This window comes from Prionailurus viverrinus, chromosome A1, assembly GCF_022837055.1.
Source record: "Prionailurus viverrinus isolate Anna chromosome A1, UM_Priviv_1.0, whole genome shotgun sequence".
Classification (NCBI taxonomy): Eukaryota; Metazoa; Chordata; class Mammalia; order Carnivora; family Felidae; genus Prionailurus; species Prionailurus viverrinus.
In genome coordinates, this window is record NC_062561.1 from 112,207,295 (window position 1) to 112,226,576 (window position 19,282).

At 38.0% G+C, this 19,282-nt stretch overlaps 2 protein-coding genes across 9 annotated transcripts in view; both read left to right on the forward strand.

The window, feature by feature from the left end:
• Window positions 1–16,588, forward strand: part of PCBD2 (pterin-4 alpha-carbinolamine dehydratase 2) — a 53,463-nt gene extending 36,875 nt beyond the window's left edge. Inside the window, exons 3-5 of one of the 5 annotated variants that reach the window (XM_047854825.1) lie at window positions 14,357–14,452; window positions 15,664–15,806; window positions 16,509–16,588. In XM_047854825.1, the coding sequence (XP_047710781.1) occupies window positions 14,357–14,452; window positions 15,664–15,759 (192 nt within the window). In that variant the 3' untranslated portion in view covers window positions 15,760–15,806; window positions 16,509–16,588. Of the gene's footprint in view, window positions 1–597; window positions 715–13,256; window positions 13,792–14,356; window positions 14,453–15,663; window positions 15,913–16,508 lie in introns of those variants that run through there. The other 4 variants (XM_047854847.1, XM_047854852.1, XM_047854834.1 and 1 more) reach the window with 4 other exon arrangements.
• CATSPER3 (cation channel sperm associated 3) overlaps window positions 16,520–19,282 on the forward strand; it is a 36,452-nt gene continuing 33,689 nt past the window's right edge. The window contains exon 1 of one of the 4 annotated variants that reach the window (XM_047854797.1): window positions 16,520–16,603. The gene's annotated coding sequence lies outside the window, so the exon portion shown is untranslated. The other 3 variants (XM_047854810.1, XM_047854788.1, XM_047854803.1) reach the window with 3 other exon arrangements.

A 19,282-nucleotide genomic window follows, 5' to 3' on the forward strand; every position in this document is an offset into this window, starting at 1 on the left:
GTGTTTATCTGGTCAGGTGGTTTAGATTAGCCATGATGCGGCTCTGTATTATGTTACTTTAAATCATTGTGTCCCAACAGGACATAAATTATGAAGATTGTTACAGTATGTTTCATCCTATGTAAGATCAACAAATTGGAATAATTTTTTTATAGGAAAATCACAGTGCTTTTGGCAAGGCTATTGAAGCCTTTAATTTGACTTGAGTATTTCTAAAATATTATTGCCGAATATATAAAGTATGATTTGCATAAGGTATGAAATAATAAACTTTTAAAAACAAAAGGGAAGGATTTCTCTAGCAGCTGCATCAAATGGCAGAGCACTCCCATTCCATCCATATCTATATGTTTTCTTTGTCCCAGCGTCTTAGAGCCAGTTGTGTGCTCTTCCTCTAGTGAGATTGCAAATGAGCTGTGCAGGTCTTGGTGCAGACTTGGAGCTTCGCTGTGTGCTGCCTGCCCATCAGCCCTCATGTGCACAGAGAAGGCAGCCGCTCTGTGGTGGAACAGAATGGGAGCCTGCTCTGAAGAGGGAAAACAGACTTTCCCATGCAGGACATGCAGGAAAACAAACCATTTTTTTTCTTTCTTTCAGGATATTAGGAATTACTAAAAAAATGAAACAAAAAAACAAACAAACAAACAAAAAAAACCCAACAAAGCAAAACCCCAAACCCCGCCAAGTCCAACTTGATCAACAGCTGAAGCCAAGGTAATTTATATAGGAGTATTGCAAAAAGAATTGACCTAAGTAAGCACTTATTCTTTTGTTTCTTCTGTTCATTACTGTTTCCTGCATTGTGAGCCTTATTTGTGAATTTTTAACACAGAGACTTAAGTTTTTTTCATTTGTATTCAGAATACAACTGAAGTTATTTGGCCACACGGAGCAAATTTTCTAGATTAAAAAAAAAAAAAGAACAGCTCAGAATTCCTTTGTGTGATATTGAAGCGGATTGGAACCTTTTCAGTGCACCACAGTAGCATGTGTTCTGTGCAAAGCGCTCTGCATGTTTTTATGAGACCTCCTCACACAGTGAAGTTAAGTAGCAGAGCCTCTGATTCACAGGGACTAGGAGAGGTGAGGGAGGTTTAGGATTCGCTCAAGGCCAGAGAATGAGACAAAGCTGGGATTCGAATTTTGCAGGATGAAATGACACCATCCACCAGACCTTCTGAGTCTTTTGATACCAAAAACAGGGTAAGTGCTAAGTCTGTTTTACTCTCTGTGTGTCTCAAGCCCTGAGAATATTCTTAATTCGTTAGTAATACTATTTAAAACACAGAAACAAGAAAGTCCCTAGTTTCAATCTGTTCACCATAGTAAGATCACTCCTTAAACCTCATCATAACAGGTTGAGGATGAATTCTGAATATATTCGTGGTTTGCTTTAGCTCAGTGCCTGAAGACTCTGACAGGTTCAGGGACCTTTCCAAGTTCACAACCTATGTGTGCACTTTGAAACAAATAAATACAGATGCCTTAAGAGATGGTCTCTTTCCTCACCAGGCTTCTTCTGGATTGACACTGTTTTCTCCGAAGTGGGTCTGGCAGGCTATTTGCTTGCAGTGATCCCTTGCAGCTGTCTATCACTGGAAGTCCTCTGCTGTATTATCAGGATCCCCGATTAGGCTTGAATATTTGTATTTGAGTGATGTATTTTTCTTACAGGAAACATTAGCAAATGTTGCCAAAACTGTACTTAAAAACTCTTAAAAGAAGAATTGATTGCATTTAGAACAAAGCAAAGGGGAGCCTAAGTATGAACTTGATGTTGTGACAGACCTTTTTATACCATCAGATATTTTGTGATGTCCAGTGAGATGAGACCCTGTTTTACAAAATGTGTACTGTTTGTAGAAGATGTATTTTCTGTACAATTAAGCTAAATGAGGCGTTGCTTTGTTTCTTTAAAATAATTTTTGAGGCCTCCCTGACCCCTTGTCATGCCGTTTGGGGGAGTAGGTGTTCTTTCTGCTCTAAGCCCCTGGTCTCTTCCTTCAACCCTTTTGGTTATTGTTGAAGGATCTCGACTTTGAGTTTAATTTTATATACTCCAGTTGTAGTGGGAGCTTTTTGCCTTCTCTCTCTCTTTTGAAATTTATCTGACAATTTCATGTCAGATATACACTAGAATTACATAGTTGCACCTCTTAAAACGAGCCATTTGATTATAAAGAAGAAAAGGTAAGGAGTAGGCTGCCATTTTGCCTATTATTTGATTTTTAAAAATGTATTTGGCCAGATCTTCTCTATATCTTAGTGGTTTGGATGCATAAAGTTAAAGCCTAGGGACATTTTTCTATATAGATTTGAATTTTTGTAAGTTTTATAATGATGACAATGCTAAGGGGCATCAATTCTAATTCTTTAAGAATCTAATTCATAAATTCTAATTTGCTAAAACAAAACAAAACACTTGGGTAGTCTTTGTAATACCTCTTACCTCATGAGACTCCTGAAAGTGAACAAATAGGGATTATAAGCTGGTTAGGAAAGAGAGCCTCCAAGGGGGCTTTTCCAAAGCAACTGGCTGGCAGTAATGAACAGCCACCGTGAACAGTGAGGCATCAGAAGTTATTTGACATTGGGAAACTCCGGGTAAACGGCTTCTCTCATGGATTCCCCTTGGGGTGATTTTGAAACCCTGGTTTCCCTCTGCTTTAGGGGGAAAGGATGAACAGCAAATGGTCAAACGTGCTGATTCCAAGAGAGCAAAACTGAAGGATTGTGAGAAATTTTAGAAGCAGCTAATCAGGTGGAGCTGTTGGTATGCCGCATAGTAGCTGATTAGTAGCTGATGATGATGTGGGGAGATGTTATTTATTTATTTACTTATTTAACTTTATTTATTTATATATATATTTATTTATTTATGAGCATGACAAGATGGGTTTATTGAAGTTATTATGGATATCCCATGGGGAGGTGTAATTTAAACTTACGTGCAGAGAACTTTAGAAATGAGTAATGTCTTTTCACGGAAGAGATCTTCTCAGCTTGTAATCATCTTGTCCAGAAAGCTTTTTAGGCACACATCAGATATGTGGTATCTATCTAGTTAGAGGACTTTCCCTAAAAGTGGAACAGAAATAATGAGCTCTTAGGTAAAATTGTGGGTGAAGGTGTTTATGTTGGTTAAACTCTGCTGCCTGGAGAAGAATAGATACTCTTCTGTAGACCTCTGTCAAAGAGTTGTTTTCCTACCCTGGGAATTTAGTCGTAATTTACTAATGTAATTATAAATCCTAGTTCTGCAAAAGAAAATTATTTTGCAGCTTGCTTCATTTAACAGTATATGTTGAAGGTAGTACCATGTAATTAGCTAAAAGCTGTCTTATTTTTCTGAATGGCTGTTTAGGATATTAGGGTAATTGCCAAAAATGGTGACTTAAGAACTTTTCTTTTTTTTATTAAGGCTCTGCAGTGTTATGGTTCTGTGAGCACAGGTTTTGAAGGTAATGTGTAGGAAGTGAGCCTGCTATCTCTCGGGTAGTATACTTATTACCACCAGCTGAAGGGGCACTAACTTAGCCTACAGTGTTGTAGAGCAGGCTGCGCTTTCAGTAGCTTGTGGGCATTGTCTCAAGTGTCTGGGGAAGCCAGTTTTAAGTTCAGAGTGGGATATTCTTGGCTTGAGTTATTGGAGATGTTGCACTCTGTGGTGGATCAAGTAGAAGGCAGGTAGATTAGCGGCCTGGGACTGGTGAGGGTTGTATCTATCCCCAGACACATATACGGACTGCCTAGGGGGTGGTCCTCAGGTAAGATCTTTAGTCTGGCTCTTCAGGGAGACATGGGTCACGTGCTTGGCTAAGATGCTTACTGACAGAGTGCTGGTTCCGCTGGAAATCTTTCTATGAAGAAGATCTACCCACTGGAAGATTTCCACTGGAAATCTACCCACTCAGAGAAATTTTTCCGTAAGTTTCTGATTTTTCTCATCCTTGCAAGGGTGAATTTCTTTGGTCTTCCACTGGTTCTTATACTAGGTTCAGAAAGGAATTCTTCCTCTCCGGGCCCTAGACACTATAATATTACAATGTTGCTGATGATAATAATCACTAGCATTAACTGAGTGCCGGATAGAATGCCCAGTAAACTGCAAAGTATGTTAAAGAAATTACATTTTTACGTAAGAAGAAACTGAGGCTCATTTCAAATGTTAAGTGCTTTCTCAGAGATCAGATAGCTAGTAAATAGCAGCACTAGGATTTCAGTCTAGGTCTCTGACCCTAACGTTTTTGCATTTGACCAGTTGTGCCGTGTGCTCAAAATAAGAGTGACACTTGAGAGGAAAAAAAGCATGGATCAACTATCCCTTTGGTTGTGTCTGTTCCTCACAATTCTCATGTCGCTAGTCAAGGGTATTCTTCTGTTGCCTGCAGTGGCTAGAACAGTTAACAGTCTTTTTCATGAGAAAGTCACGGTGAGTCACATAATGTTCTGGGGCAAAGGACGCCTTTCCTTGGTGCACCGAGCGATGTTTATGTGATGGATCAGTCACCAATACCAAGGGAAGGTCCCGTCCTGTGACATGTGCGTGCTTGGCAATGATCTTGCTATGCATTTTGCTTAATAATTTTCATTATTTTTAATTAAAGTTGAAGAAGTGCAGACTCTAGCTGAAATTAAGGTAGGTTGTATTGCCGGAATCTGGTAATTACTTTAATTGATCACAAGATAGTTTCCTTGATCACCAATTAGACTAAATTGCCGATCATGTTTCAAGACGTGAAGAAATGCCCAAACTGATTTATGTAATAGTGTTTTCATTTCTAATCAGACGTAAATATCATTTCCTTCCATAGCAATTGTGTTTTATAAAAGAAGAGTTCTAGGCCTACAAACGTAAAGGTGATTCATAAACAATAGAGTTCTAATTCATTGAATGGGTAAAGGAAGTATTTAGAGGCTTAATGGAGATTGTACTGGGGAAATTACTTTGGAGTCGCTGGTGCTCATTTTCTTAGTGGGAGATATGTTCTTTTTTAGTGCATAATTAAAATAGTCTATAATCAAAATATAAAAGGCAGTAGATTTAAAGAACATATCAAAGAGAATTGCTCTGAGTAATGAAAGATTTGTATTGTAAGTGTGTGCTAGAAGTTAAGTCTTAGAACTTAATAAATGATACATGTTATTTGGACTGAAGCTGCTTTTTAAATTCAGGGTGCTTTTAAACATTTCACAGATTGATACAGGATTTTTGTTTTGGTTTTGTGCATCTGATAGTCTTTCATATTTTCATGGAATAAAATGAAACAAAAGGAACTTTAAGAAAAATTAAAGTTCCCAAAGAATACTTGATTTGGGGTTCACGGAAAAATCTTTTAATTGCTGATGGTTTGGAGATTTCCAAATGACAAACTTCATTGGTCTAATTTACGGTGATTGTAATGCTTACATTCCTTAACATGGCAGAGTGACTTAAAAAGTCATACTTCATCATGCATTCATTGACTTGTTCATAAAATGTTTGTAATTTGCAATAGAGGAAAGACTGAAACTATTATCAGCCATTATATGTTATTTGTTGGCCATATGTTTGTTTGAAATGTCCGTGGCTCAACAGAACATGGCTCATAGACAAACTATGCTGTAAATTGGCACTAAAAACCCACCTAAACAGGTAGGCCTATGTTAAGAAGTTAACATGAGCCAAAATATTTTAATATGAACCATGTTACATACACTGTATCTCAGCTCCCTTTAGAGTGACATCTTCATTTGCATGGCATCTTTGTTTTTTTTCCAAACTAACTTTTAAAAATAGAATAGGTGTATGTGTGGTACAAATTCAGAAGGCAACCAAGGGTCTAGTAACTCTTTTCCTGTCCCTGATTCTCAACCATCCAGTTTCCCTTCACCTGCTGTCATTCGCTGTTACCAGTTTCTCATGTGTGGTTGCAGAGATATTAATGCATGTAGTTTCTTCTCTTGTACAATTCAGACTATTGTTACGCATTTGTTTTCCATTTAGTAATATGTCTTGGAGGTTTTTCCATGTCAGAAGATAGTTACTTGATTCTTTTCAGTGGCTGCATAGTACTCCAGTGTGTAAATGTACCCTCATCTATTTAATCAGTTTTTTACTGATGGACCTTTGGCTTTTTCAAATCTATGACTCTTACAAGCTGTGCAGCAGTGACCATTCTTATAATTTATAAGTGTGTCTACAGGACTGATTTCTAGATGTGTAGTTGTCTAGCTGAAAGGCATGGGCCTTTTTAATTTTGATGAATGTTGTCAAATTTTCTTCCAGAGTGATGATATCAGTTTATGTTCACCAGAGACATGAGTGACTTTTCTCCCCTGTCTTCATCAACAGAATATTATCAGACTTTTTGATCTTTACCAAACTGATAGATTTAACTTAGTTTCCCACCCCCACCAACTTTCCTGAGATACACTTGACTTAAAACTTAGTATTAATTTGTACTTCTTTTATCATGTATGACTTTGAGCAGTTTTTATGTTTAAGAACCATTTGATTTCTTTTGTTATCTGTTATGTCCTTGGCTCATTTAAAAAAATTGGGTGGTTGATCTTTTTCATATTAATTTGTAGGAATTATTCATGTTGAGGAAATATGTACTGCAAGTACAGCTTACTGTTTGTCTTTTAATTTTGTTTGTTGGTTTTTATTGCCATACAGAAAAAAAATTTAATGTAGTAATATTTACCTGTTTTTTAGTAGTGGTGTAAAGTTTTCTGCCTATAGAATTCATACATTTCTTGTTAAGTTTATTCCTAGATAATTTTTGGTGCCATTTTAGATGGGATCTTTTCTTCTAATATATTTTCTAATTAGTTGTTGTTAGTATAAAAAGGCTTTTTTTTTTTTTTTTTTGGCTTGACTTTACTTGGGAATCGTCTTGACTTTAATGGGAATATTCTACTATTTCCCTTTTAAGAATAATATTACCTTTTGGACTGAGACTGTGTTCCTTTATTTAAAGAGGGGTCCAATTTGGGTTCTTACTAATTGTTGTTATGATGAACAAACAGTGATGATTACCCATGTAGCCAATTTTGGTATGTACATTTTGATGCTGTGGTTACATGTTCCTGTATTACCCTCCAAATATAAAGCAATTTTTGTACTCATTACTTGCTATAAAGAGAAAACAATTGATAACAACAAAAAGAGAGGCCATATATTCTTATTTCAGTAAGAGTTTTAATACATAAGAAATACTGAATTTATCAAATATCTTTTCAGAATTTGTAGAAGTCATGATTTTTCTCTTGATTGGTTAATATGGTGAAATATATCATTATATTTCTTATATTGAGCATTCCTTAGAATAAATCCCATTTGTTCATGGTGTTTTGCTAGGTTTTCTTTATTAAGATTTTACTTAATGTGAGATCAATCTATAGTTTTATTATTATATGCTATCTTTGTGGGAATTTGGAGACAGTGTTATGGTAGTTTATAAAAATAATTTGGATATGTTCCACTTTTTCTATGCTCTGGAACAGTTTAGTTAGTATTAGGGTTAACTCTGCTTTCAAGGTTTTATAGAATTTTTCTTTGAAATGACTGGGAACTGTTACTTTTCGGTGTCACTCTCGTTTGTATGTTTTTGTCTTCTGGGATCAGTTTTGATAATTTTTATGAAGGAACTATTTTACCTATGTTTCGAAATTTATTTGTATAAATATTTGTATCTGTTTAAAATTACTTTTTTGTATGTTTTGAAAAAAATTTTAAATGTTTATATATTTTGAGAGTGAGCAGGGGTGGGGTAGGGACAGAGAGAGAGAGACAGAAGATCCAAAGCAGGCTCTGCGCTGATACCAGTGAGGTTGATGTGGGGCTTGAACTCACAAACTGTGAGATCATGACCTGAGCTGAAGTTGGATGCTTAACTGACTGAGCCATCCAGGTGCCCCGAAGTATCTTATTTTCTGTTACATAATTTTTACAGCTTTTGGATTTATTAGTTCTGCCATTTTTCTTTCATGTTCATTTACATCTGCTGTTCTCTTTATAGTCATTCTTGTTCTCCTGCCTTCATTAATTTTTATTTATTTGTTTATGAATTTATTTGTTTTTACTCTTTCATTTTCTTAAGCATGTAAAGATGTTTATTCTGATCATTGCTTTACACATATCCTGTATGTAGTGCATACATTATTAATTTCTATTCGGTTTCAGTTGTGATTTCTTCTTTTAATCAAGAATTTAAAAGGAGGATTTAAAAAAATATCCAGGTAGTACTTTTTGCTACTTTTGTTTTTAATTTAATCAGAGGATGTTGTCAGCACTGTTTCTACTTTTTGGAATTTATTGAGATTTTCTTTGTGGGCCAATATATGTTCAATTTCTGTGAGCGTTCAGTAAATATTTTATTTAAAAAAAATTTTTTTTTTAATTTTTTTTTTCAACGTTTATTTATTTTTGGGACAGAGAGAGACAGAGCATGAACGGGAGAGGGGCAGAGAGAGAGGGAGACACAGAATCGGAAACAGGCTCCAGGCTCTGAGCCATCAGCCCAGAGCCCGACGCGGGGCTCGAACTCACGTACCGAGAGATCGTGACCTGGCTGAAGTCGGACGCTTAACCGACTGCGCCACCCAGGCGCCCCTAAAAAAATTTTTTTAATGTTTATTTATTTTTGAGAGAGAGACAGAATGCGAGTGGGTTGGGGCAGAGAGAGAGGGAGGCACAGAATCCGAAGCAGGGTCCAGGGTCTGAGCTGTCAGCACAGAGCCTGACACGGGGCTTGAACTCATGAGCCTTTGAGCTGTGAGCTCATGACCTGAGCCGAAGTTGACCACTTAACTGACTGAGCCACCCAGGCACCCCTCTGCCTCATTGATTTTGTTGCTATGTTATTTGTAGTATAGCTATTCATAATTATTCAATCCTCATTGAAGATACACTTTATACATTAAATTTTTTTTTTTTTTACGTTTGCCTGTGTCTTTATTTCCAGCATTTGAGGTTTGCTTTGTGATTCATGTAGTTTTCTCTTCTTCTTCTTCATTTTTTTTTTTTTTTGGATAGGGGATAGGGGCAGAGAGAGATTCTTAAGCAGTCTCCATGCCCAACCCAGAGCCCAACGAGGGCTTCTTTCCCACGACTGTGAGATCATGACCTGAACCGAAATCAAGAGTTGGACACTCATTCAAACCCTTTTTTCTTTTTAAGTTTTATTTATTTTTCTTTTTTAAGTTTTTACTTATTATGCAGTAGTCTCTGCACCCAATGTGGAGCTCGAATTCATGACCCTGAGATCAGGAGTTGCATGCTCCACCACCTGAGCCAGCTAGGTGCCCCAATGTTCTCTTCTTTTCAGTTGGATTATGGCTCTTTATGTTTATTGATTGGAAAGATGTTTGGTCTTGTTAACCATGACAGAGCCGATATAATTTTTTCTCCCTTCATTTAAATCATGATGGATTTGTGTTTTCTTTGCTTCATTTGAATTGTGTTTTCTTTGACCTAATTGTGAATGTTTTTATTATTATTTTTGTTTTTCTTGTGGACACTATTATACCGATAATTTTACACAGCATACTTAATCCTCTATTTCTTTAGATTACATTTATTTTATTTTATTTTATTTTTTAAGTTTATTTATTTTGAGAGAGAGAGAACCAGCGGAAGAAGGGCAGAGGGGGGATAGAAGATCTGAACTGGGTTCCACACTGACAGCAGGGAGCCCAATGCAGGGCTCAAACTCATGAACTGTGAGATCATGACCTGAGCCAAAGTTGGACGCTCAGCTGACTGAGTCACCCAGGCAGCCCTTTAGATAGCATTTCTTTAGGTAGTGATATTCCCACTGAGCAATATTAAAATTGAATTTCTACTTTCTTCTACTTTCCCTTCACCATGCAGTTTTGTTTCATTTTATTTTTAGTTTGAGTGCTTTAAATATACTTTGGATCTTTGAACTTTCAGACTTTTTAAACTCTCATTTACCTTTTCCATTTCTTCCCCTTTTCTTCCATCTCTTCTAATAGTTAATAACATTGCATTGCATTTCATGACTACAGTCCCTGCAGTTGTTTTAAATATATTCCTAGAGCTGAGTCAGTTTGTTGCTTACTGTCTGTACCTTTGGTACCATTTTTCCATCCATCTGTAGTTACTTATATTTCATCCTTTAATAAATATTTCCATAGAAAGGATGAAGAGGATGCATTACATTTGAACAACAGTTTAGTTGGGTATAAAATTCTTTGCGCTTTGGTTTCCTTAAGTCTTTATAGGCATTGCTCCTCTGATTTCTGTGTTAAATGTTGGCACGTGGAAGTTTGAAGTTGGCCAGGTTATTTTTCTTTGTATAAATGAATTGATCCTTTTGACTAGATGCCAAAAGGATTTTTTAAGTCTTCAAATTCACTAACTTCACTGGGATGTGTAGAAATGGTTGAATTCTTACAATCAATAGATTTAAATCTTTTATTTCTGGAAAAATTTTTTTTTTCAACGTTTATTTATTTTTGGGACAGAGAGAGACAGAGCATGAACGGGGGAGGGGCAGAGAGAGAGGGAGACACAGGATCGGAAACAGGCTCCAGGCTCTGAGCCATCAGCTCAGAGCCTGACGCGGGGCTCGAACTCTCGGACCGCGAGATCGTGACCTGGCTGAAGTCGGACGCTTAACCGACTGCGCCACCCAGGCGCCCCGATTTCTGGAAAAATTTTTGAGTTATATCTCTAATTTCTTTCTGTGTTTGTTGTTGTCTTACTCAAAAAAGTTACCTTTATGTTAGATCTACTTTGTCTTCTGTACTTATTTTTAATTCTTATAAACTCTTATCAATTTCTAGTTCATTTTGTCCATCTTCTCAGACCTATCCTCTAAGCTTCTCACTGGATTGTTAGTGGTGTCTATTCTGCCTTGGGCTCCTGGCAGTTTTCTTTGATGGAATGGTTTTAGAAAGCCTGTACTTTTAGCTAGCTCAAGGCTTTTAGGTTCCAACTGGCATTCTGGTAACAAATAGCTAGGGCTGTAAAAAGAAATCTTAGAAAGAAGGGACAGATGCTTTTCACCATCTGCCAGTTTTGCTGTTTATTCCTGTTCCTTCTTTATTAATGCCAGATAATCAGAATTCCCTTTTGAGGTTTTGCTTTTTTCCTCTCCACTCATTTCACTTCCTTGCAGAAATCCTTTTTACTTTAATTTGAATGAGTATTGTTATGCATGTTTTTAATTTGTGGATTTTAAAATATTTGGGGGATTATTTGGTTCTGTTATATGGAAGAAGGATTATGAAATTGTCTCCTTGCTCCCAGAGCAGAAGCAAGCGTTCTCTCCCTAGGGCAGAATTAGTAGTAGATCCTGTGTAAATGGTTTATTGGGCTTTGTGATATTTAATTAAATGCAAATATTAGGTGGCAGTTGAAATATGTAAAGCAGAGGAATACACAGATTTGGAGGATCTTTGGAAGTGCCCTTTATTTTCCACCCCTTTTACGCCCTATGTAGGATGGTAGGTTTTTCTTTGGTCAGTGCACCTCTTAGGGTATGAGTATTCTCTTTAAGTCCTATCTGTTATAGGGTAGATTTTGCTACCATGCTGAGAGCATGCTGGTAATTAAAAATTTGAGGAGCGCTGCTGACTGTGTTCAAATCATCCCCTTGATCCACTTGGTTCTTTGGAAATAGTAAGGGATGCTAAATGTCACTTTGGACCTTTAGGGTAACATAGTTCAAAGAAATTTTGGCCACAGGGCTTAAGAGCTTGGGTAACTGACTTTGCCCACCTAATTTCTTATCATTAAGCTGTTTTCCTCAGTCAGTGTGCATCAGGGTATTACTCCATAGTATATTCTCTATTTGTCTGGGATTTATGGCATGTGGGAAAAGGAAAATGCCATTCTTCTGGAGACACCAACTGGAATCTTCGATTTACAAGACCGTGATTCTCACTTATCGTTGCATTCTGTAGGGTTTATCATATGCAGTTTGGCCAGAGCAGTGCATGGTCGCAGTGTGTGCCATTGCTGATCTCTTACTTGGGGCCAGGAGCTGTGCTGAGTGCTTGTATGTCACCCATCTCATTTTTATTAGGGTGACTACGTACTGCTTTTTATTATGATCCCCAGTTTACTGACCAGAGAACCGAGGCTCACGTGACAGGTTGTAGAGTTGGAATTTAAATTCAGCACTTTCTGGTTCAAAAGCCCCTGCCTTTAATGACTGTATTACTATCTCTCAGGGGGAGTGCTTAACTTTGGAAGCCCTTTAAAGCTAAACAAGAGTACAGCGTTATAGGCAAACAGACTAAAAATTCTCATTATACATCATTTAATGCAGGTTAATTCTGTATTTGAATAAGATTTTTTTTCAGTTTATTTATTTATTTTGACAGAGAGTGTGAGCAGGGAAGGGGCAGAGAGAGAGAGAGGGAGAGAGAGGGAGAGAGAGAATCCAGAGCAGGCTCCGTGCTGTTAGCACGGAGCCCGACACGGGGCTCGATCTCATAGAACATGAGATTGTGACCTGAGCCGAAATCAAGAGTCCAGTGCTTAACCGACTGAGCCACGCAGGTGCCCTGTATTTGAATAAGTAAAACAGACTTTCACTTTTGACTTGTTCTTCCACTCACATAACCTAGAGAATCAGATTATGAAATGAGAAGAGGTAGGGGAGTGAATATTGTTTTCCACTAATAATTCCATACATGGTTAATTGGATTTTGCTTGAATGTTCTTCCTTTTCCTGACAGGTAAAACCTTCAGGCCTTTAATATCAAAATGGGAGTCTTTATCCTGAATAAAATCATTCTGTGATAGGAATCATAATGAGTGACACAGAATGGATTAAAAAATGGCATCTTCTAGGGGCACTTGTACCCCAATGTTTATAGCAGCACTTTCAACAATAGCCAAATTATGGAAAGAGCCTAAATGTCCGTCAATTGATGAATGGATAAAGAAATTGTGGTTTATATACACAATGGAATACTATGTGGCAATGAGAAAGAATGAAATATGGCCTTTTGTAGCAACGTGGATGGAACAGGAGAGTGTTAACGCTAAGTGAAATAAGCCATACAGAGAAAGACAGATACCATATGTTTTCACTCTTATGTGGATCCTGAGAAAATTAACAGAAGACCATGGGGGAGGGGAAGGAAAAAGAAAAATGGTTAGAGAGGGAGGGAGCCAAAACATAAGAGACTCTTAAAAACTGAGAACAAACTGAGGGTTAATGGGGGGTGGGAAGGAGGGGAGGGTGGGTGATGGGAACTGAGGAGGGCACCTGTTGGGATGAGCACTGGGTGTTGTATGGAAACCAATTTGACAATAAGTTTCATATTTAAAAAAATGGCATCTTCTGTATTTATCACTAACTTGGAAATCCACTCTTCTGTCAGTTGGGTGATCTGAAAAACATGGCTCAGCTAATATCAGATTGGATTTTCTGGATATGGGTAATAAAATTGAATATTTGTTTATGTGGCTACAATGGGTACTGCCCTATGAATTCTATAAATTTGTAGTTAATGTGCCATTACCTTAGAGTCTTACCGAGTATTTCTGCTTTCTGGACACATGAGAGACAGACCCTCGTATTGTTAGCGATTGCCTTCATAAAAATTGGAAAACAAGCAAAAGGAAAAAAGTTTATCATCCTCTCAGAGCAGTTTTGCCTTCCACTTAGCACAATTAGGTGTGCACTTTCCCTGTGGTGTGAAGACAGAGCCCTGCAGGTCTGCACTTAGGCCTGTGGCCAAATCTGCCTCCCTGTGCCCCGAGGAGGTCCGCTTTCTGTTCCTCATGGCCGTGCTGGGCAACAGCGAGAAGACCCACAACAGGCAAGACAGTCTTTCCTGTTTCACTCTAGATGTCAAAAAACAGTCTTTTATCCTTTCCTGTCTTCTCTGGGAAATGGGATGGGGAAGTTTTTCATTTCTGCCAGTGCTTTTGCTTAAGACACACTTGGAAGTTATTTTTCCATAGTCTTGGGGTCGATGCCTTAGTCTGCAACCCAGTCACCAAACAAAAGGAGTGGTGATATTGGAAAAGTAACCCATAAGATTGGGATCCAGGTAGTGAGATCCAGGGCACTAGGTTGAAGGGAAATTATTCCCGTGCTATTTTGGAGGGTCTTGTCCTGAGGACAATTAAACAGTCCAGACAGGTCACTGGGTGAGACCAATTTCCTGGTTTGTTTATTTGAGCCTGATTGTTTTTCACTGTTGAGCAGCAGTTCACGGTCCTGCTACACCATTCCCCAGCTCTCTGGAAAGCAGTCCCTTTCATATTTGATTTCTCCAGGCTTCCCTAAGGATCCTAGCTTTGTCTTCATCTGGCTAGATTGCTCTGGTCTCTCTCTGTCTCAGGTCCAGGGTAGAGGGCAGTGCCACTAATCAGTTTCAGCTCCATCTCATGCAGGCATTTGGCTTTATGTCCCGAGTTGCCCTGCAAGCCGAGAAGATGAATCACCACCCGGAATGGTTCAATGTGTATAACAAGGTAACTAAATTGCCTTATTTGGGGATCACCTTAGCTATGGGGTTCAGGAAACTTCATTCTTCCTTGTCATCCTCTGCAGCCAAGTGTCATTGTGCTTTATGAAAGTGTTCTTTCTCATTCTTTTGCTGAGAATCCCTGTGTATTATTGCAAATTAGTAACAAATTTTCATATCTGCTCAAGAGAGCAATGACAAAGCTCTATTTTCATGCTTGTCTTCTACTGAAACTAATAGGAGTGAGCTGGGCCAAGTTGGGCTTCTGGATTACACTTGAAAATCAGCCAGGCAGATAAATTTGTGAAAGAAATGGTAGCAAATAAGAAAGATAGGGCCTCGTTTGTCTTATTGAAATAAATATGCTCAAGAACTGTGCTTTAAATAATAACTGTTTATTAAATTCTGTATTCTAAGTGGGAACTGGCTTTCTAAAGACAAAGAGCAGGTGAAAAAGATTTTATGTAGTTTTTTAGGGGGTACAGTAGGGACAATCATGGTACCCCCCGAAAAATGTCCTTGCCTTTATGGCCATGACATTTGGAATATCTTACCATCTAGATTTCTATGCAGTTCTGTTTTCTCTTTAAAAGTCCTCTTTGAAAAAAGAGAAAATTTCCTGATGTACTTGGGATTTATTAGAATAATTCAGAACATGCAGGTACCACGATAAACTTTTCTTTCCTAGTTTCCTCTCTTTGTCCATAATCTTGCTTTTGCTTTTTAATTTATTTTTCAAGAAGTGACAGTCTGTTCCTCCACCCCACCCCCACCCCACTTCCCTAATTTGGAAATGGGCTTTTCTGAACGTGGTTGCTAAGATATTACATTTGATAGCTTGGTTTTTCTCAGTGGCCTGAAAATAGTCATGTAATTAAAGTAATGGGAGTTAAAATGGAACCTTAGTCTCTCTCTCTCTCTTTTTTTTTTTTTTTTTTGAGAGACAAGATTTGAGATGCTGGCAGCTGAATTGCCCTTCATATGAGAGGACCTTTTTTATCCCTGGGCGGCTGCTGGGCCCAACCTGAAGCAGACTCTGTCCCTGGAGTTTACTGGGTTTTGGAAATGCTGTGATGATTTGTAATGTAGTATTTTGTAAATCATTTAACCTCCCTAATTCTCAAATGTGAATGTGAATAATAGATTGATTTCTGAACCAATCATGAGTACCATGAATTGCAAGCTACAGGTTTTAAAAACTACCTTTGTGTCTCTTAGGTGCAGATAACCCTAACCTCGCATGACTATGGTGGACTGACCAAGAGAGATGTGAAACTGGCCAAGTTTATTGAAAAAGCAGCTGCTTCTGTGTGATTTCTTCCAAAATGCATGTCAAACCCTGTACACATCTTAGTTGTCACGTATGTTGAAGGCAGTTTACGTGAACAAATTAAGTTGTAAATTTAAGCTCACCTTTTGCACAGTCTTGTACAATCAGTGCTTAATTACAAAATGATTTAAACTTGAGCCTGAGGTATTTTTCATTATTTCTAATTGTAAACATGAGGCAAACCAACCAAGGTAATTATATTCATAATAGTCAAAGAGAGAAATAGCATTCTTTCTCTGTTTTGTTTTGTTTTTATTTTTGAGAAAGAGAGAGAGAGCGCACGCGTGAGCAAGTGGGGGAGGGAGAGAGGGAGACATGGAATTTGAAGCAGGCTCCAGGCTCCGTGCTGTCACTGCAAAGCCCCATATGGGGCTAGAACTCATGAACTGTGACATCATGACGTGACATGAAGTGGGATGCTTAACCTACTGAGCCACCCAGGCACCGGAGAAATAGCATTCTTGAAGACCAGAAATTGGGATGGGGGGTATTCACACATTTTATAACCCAGAAATCCAAGTGATTATGGTGACTTTGCCAATGCACTGTGTTGGAGGATAGTTGTACGGTAGAAAAACAGTGAACACTGTAGGTAAAGGGTTTTAACTGCATACAGTAATTCTTATGATGCCAAAGTTGATTTGGATTTTAGCTGCTATTATACCTATGTAATTAATTAGGTTACAGAAGTCACGAAAATTGGGTAAGCTTTCTTGTGTTTTATCATTTTCAGACAGGGAGTTGAAGAAGAGGACAAGTGTCTTATCCATGGCTTCTGGCAACATGGGGCGGTATAAGGACTCACTGTCACAGTGACCAACTTGCCAGGTCATTATTTGACTTATTGAGTGAAGGAGGAACCAAGGTCATTTTTAAAAATCATTTGCCATTTGTGACTCCTGAACTGAGGGTCTGTAGCCACTGAGTTAGAAGTTACTGAGCTTTTATCTAATGATAAGCTCTATTTGTTTTGTGTGTCACTGACAGGAGTAAAATGGAATATAAAGTAATCTATTATTTAAAAATTGCAATAGTAGTGTTCTGTGAAGGAACTCAGGAATGTACCTATTAATCAGATTAGAATGTAGATTAAAATAATTTATATATAGGGGCGCCTAATCATCCAACTGTTGGTTTTTGGCTCAGCTCATGATCTCGGTTTGTGAGTTTGAGCCCTGCACTGGGGATTCTCTCCCCACCACCCAAAATAAATAAATAAGCTTAAAAATTATATATATATATAATACATATATATAAAATTTATTATACATATATAATTTAATATATAATTGTATATTATATATAATTTTTTATATATAAAAAAGAACATATATATCTATATATATGCCTATAAATATCTGTCATTTGAATATATATATATCTGTCCAAGGAACATGTGTTCATCCCTTGAAGCATTATGGTAGTAGGATTTAACAGGGATAATCTTTGTAATCCACCTCATTTCAGAGACCAGAAAAATCAGTATGCTACGATAAGCAAACCTTCCCCTCCTCACCCAACCCTGGCCCCAGTCAGAGAAACCACATGAGAACAGGACAAGGAGGCTGAGCTCTGGAAAGCCAGTTTTTGGCTAGGTCTCTTGGCCTGGGTGAGACAGGTATTGTCAGTTCGCCCTGTGGATATGGAGTGTGCGGGGAAGGAAGAGAGTTAAGGGCCACCCAGGTTCTGTGGCTGCTGAGAGATTCTGCTTCTTAGAATTTTTTTTAGAGGAAAAGGCAAAGCTGTTGGTTTTTTTTAGATTTTATTTTTTAAGTTATCTTTACACCCAACATTGGGCTCAAACTCACAACCTCAGATTAAGAGTCACGTGCTCTACCGACTGAGTCAGCAGGGTGCCCTAAAGCTATGTTTTTTGTAAAGTCTTTCCTATATTGTAGATTGAGGAACTTTTATACATTTTATTACCAAAGATTTTTAGCTCAGTGCTTCAGTTTTTTCACATGAATTTTTAAACATGAAAAAATTTAAGCATATTTAAAAATAAAGTGAATCGTACATTGAACCCTTATGTACTCAGATTTAACAATTACCAAGAATTTACATCAGTTACTTCATATAATTCTCCATTTCTCTCTTCTTTGCTAAAAAGCTTTAAAATAGCTTAAAAACTAGGGATGCCTGGGTGGCTCAGTCAGTTGAACATCCGACTTCAGTTCAGGTCATGATCTCTTGGTTCATGAGTTTGAGCCCCGCGTCAGGCCCTGTGCTGACAGCTTGGACCCTGGAGCCTGCTTCGGATTCTGTCTTCCTTTCTCTCTGCCCTTTCTCTGTTCACACTCTGTCTCTCTCTCTCTCAAAAATAAATAAACATTAAAAAAAATTAAGAAAAAATGCTTAGAAACTTAGTCTCAGCATGTCATTTTACCCTTACATCCTTCATAAATATCTCTAGAAAATATGGTCATTTTCTTGTATAAACCATAATGCTACTATTATACCGAACAATATAAACCACAATTTCTTGATATCACCCAGTACCCAGGCAAAATCAAATTTCCTGGAAGGTCAGGAATGCCTTTGGACAGTAATTTTGTTCTAATTAGGATCCATGTGAGTCCACCCATCACATCTGCTCTCTTTATTCTTTCAATCTAGAGCCAGCAAGCTCCCCTTCTTTCCGTTTGTCCCATGTCATTGACTTATTGTGTAAGTGGGGTCAGGTGTCCTGTAGAGGATCCCACCTTCTGAATTTGTTCCTTTTGGTGTCATTTAACTTGTTTCACTGTACCCTGAATGGAAACTTTTCCCCTTATTTTGAATGCAAGCCTGAGGGGCTCAACTTGTTGGCTGTTAACATACACCACATATTAACACAGTGGAGGGAGCAGGATATGGCTTGTAATTGCAGTGGTGAAGACCCGAGAATGCATCTACTAATTAGCAGCTACATGAGGGTTTGACATAAGGTCCTTGTTAAGGGTTGTTGCGTCTGCTGGAACTCACAAACTTTACTGTAGAGAATTAGAGATCTCATATGAGAAGGCTGTAGAAATACTCATTGTGGTAAATTCCAACAGAATGAATCTCCAGACATTCTTCAAGTAACTGACATGTCAGCCTAAAAAGACACTGTCCGAGTTGGAGGCCCCCAAATTCCCTTTTGTTCCAAACCTTTGTGTGATGGCAGTGGTTTCTCTGATATGGTAAACTTTGGTTTCCCTCCATTTTCTTTCTAAGTGATCTCTGGAGCCCAGAGGAGTTAGAGACATGAACTACGACCCCTTGTATGACTTCCATAGATAACAAACCAGGTGCCAGCATGTTTGACAGTTCCTTTCATAAACTGAAGTTAATGAAAGTCGTGAAAATAATGGTTACTTTCTGGTGTTGGTAGGAGTTAGGAGATCTTTGGCTCAACAGAATAAGCATGGTTCTTCATGTTTTTGCCCTAGACAGAAAGCAGCAGCAGGTATATTGTATTTGGACACAAACCTGACTCCCTTTAGAGTGTTGAAGGATTGCAGGACTCATAGAGGTATGGGGCAA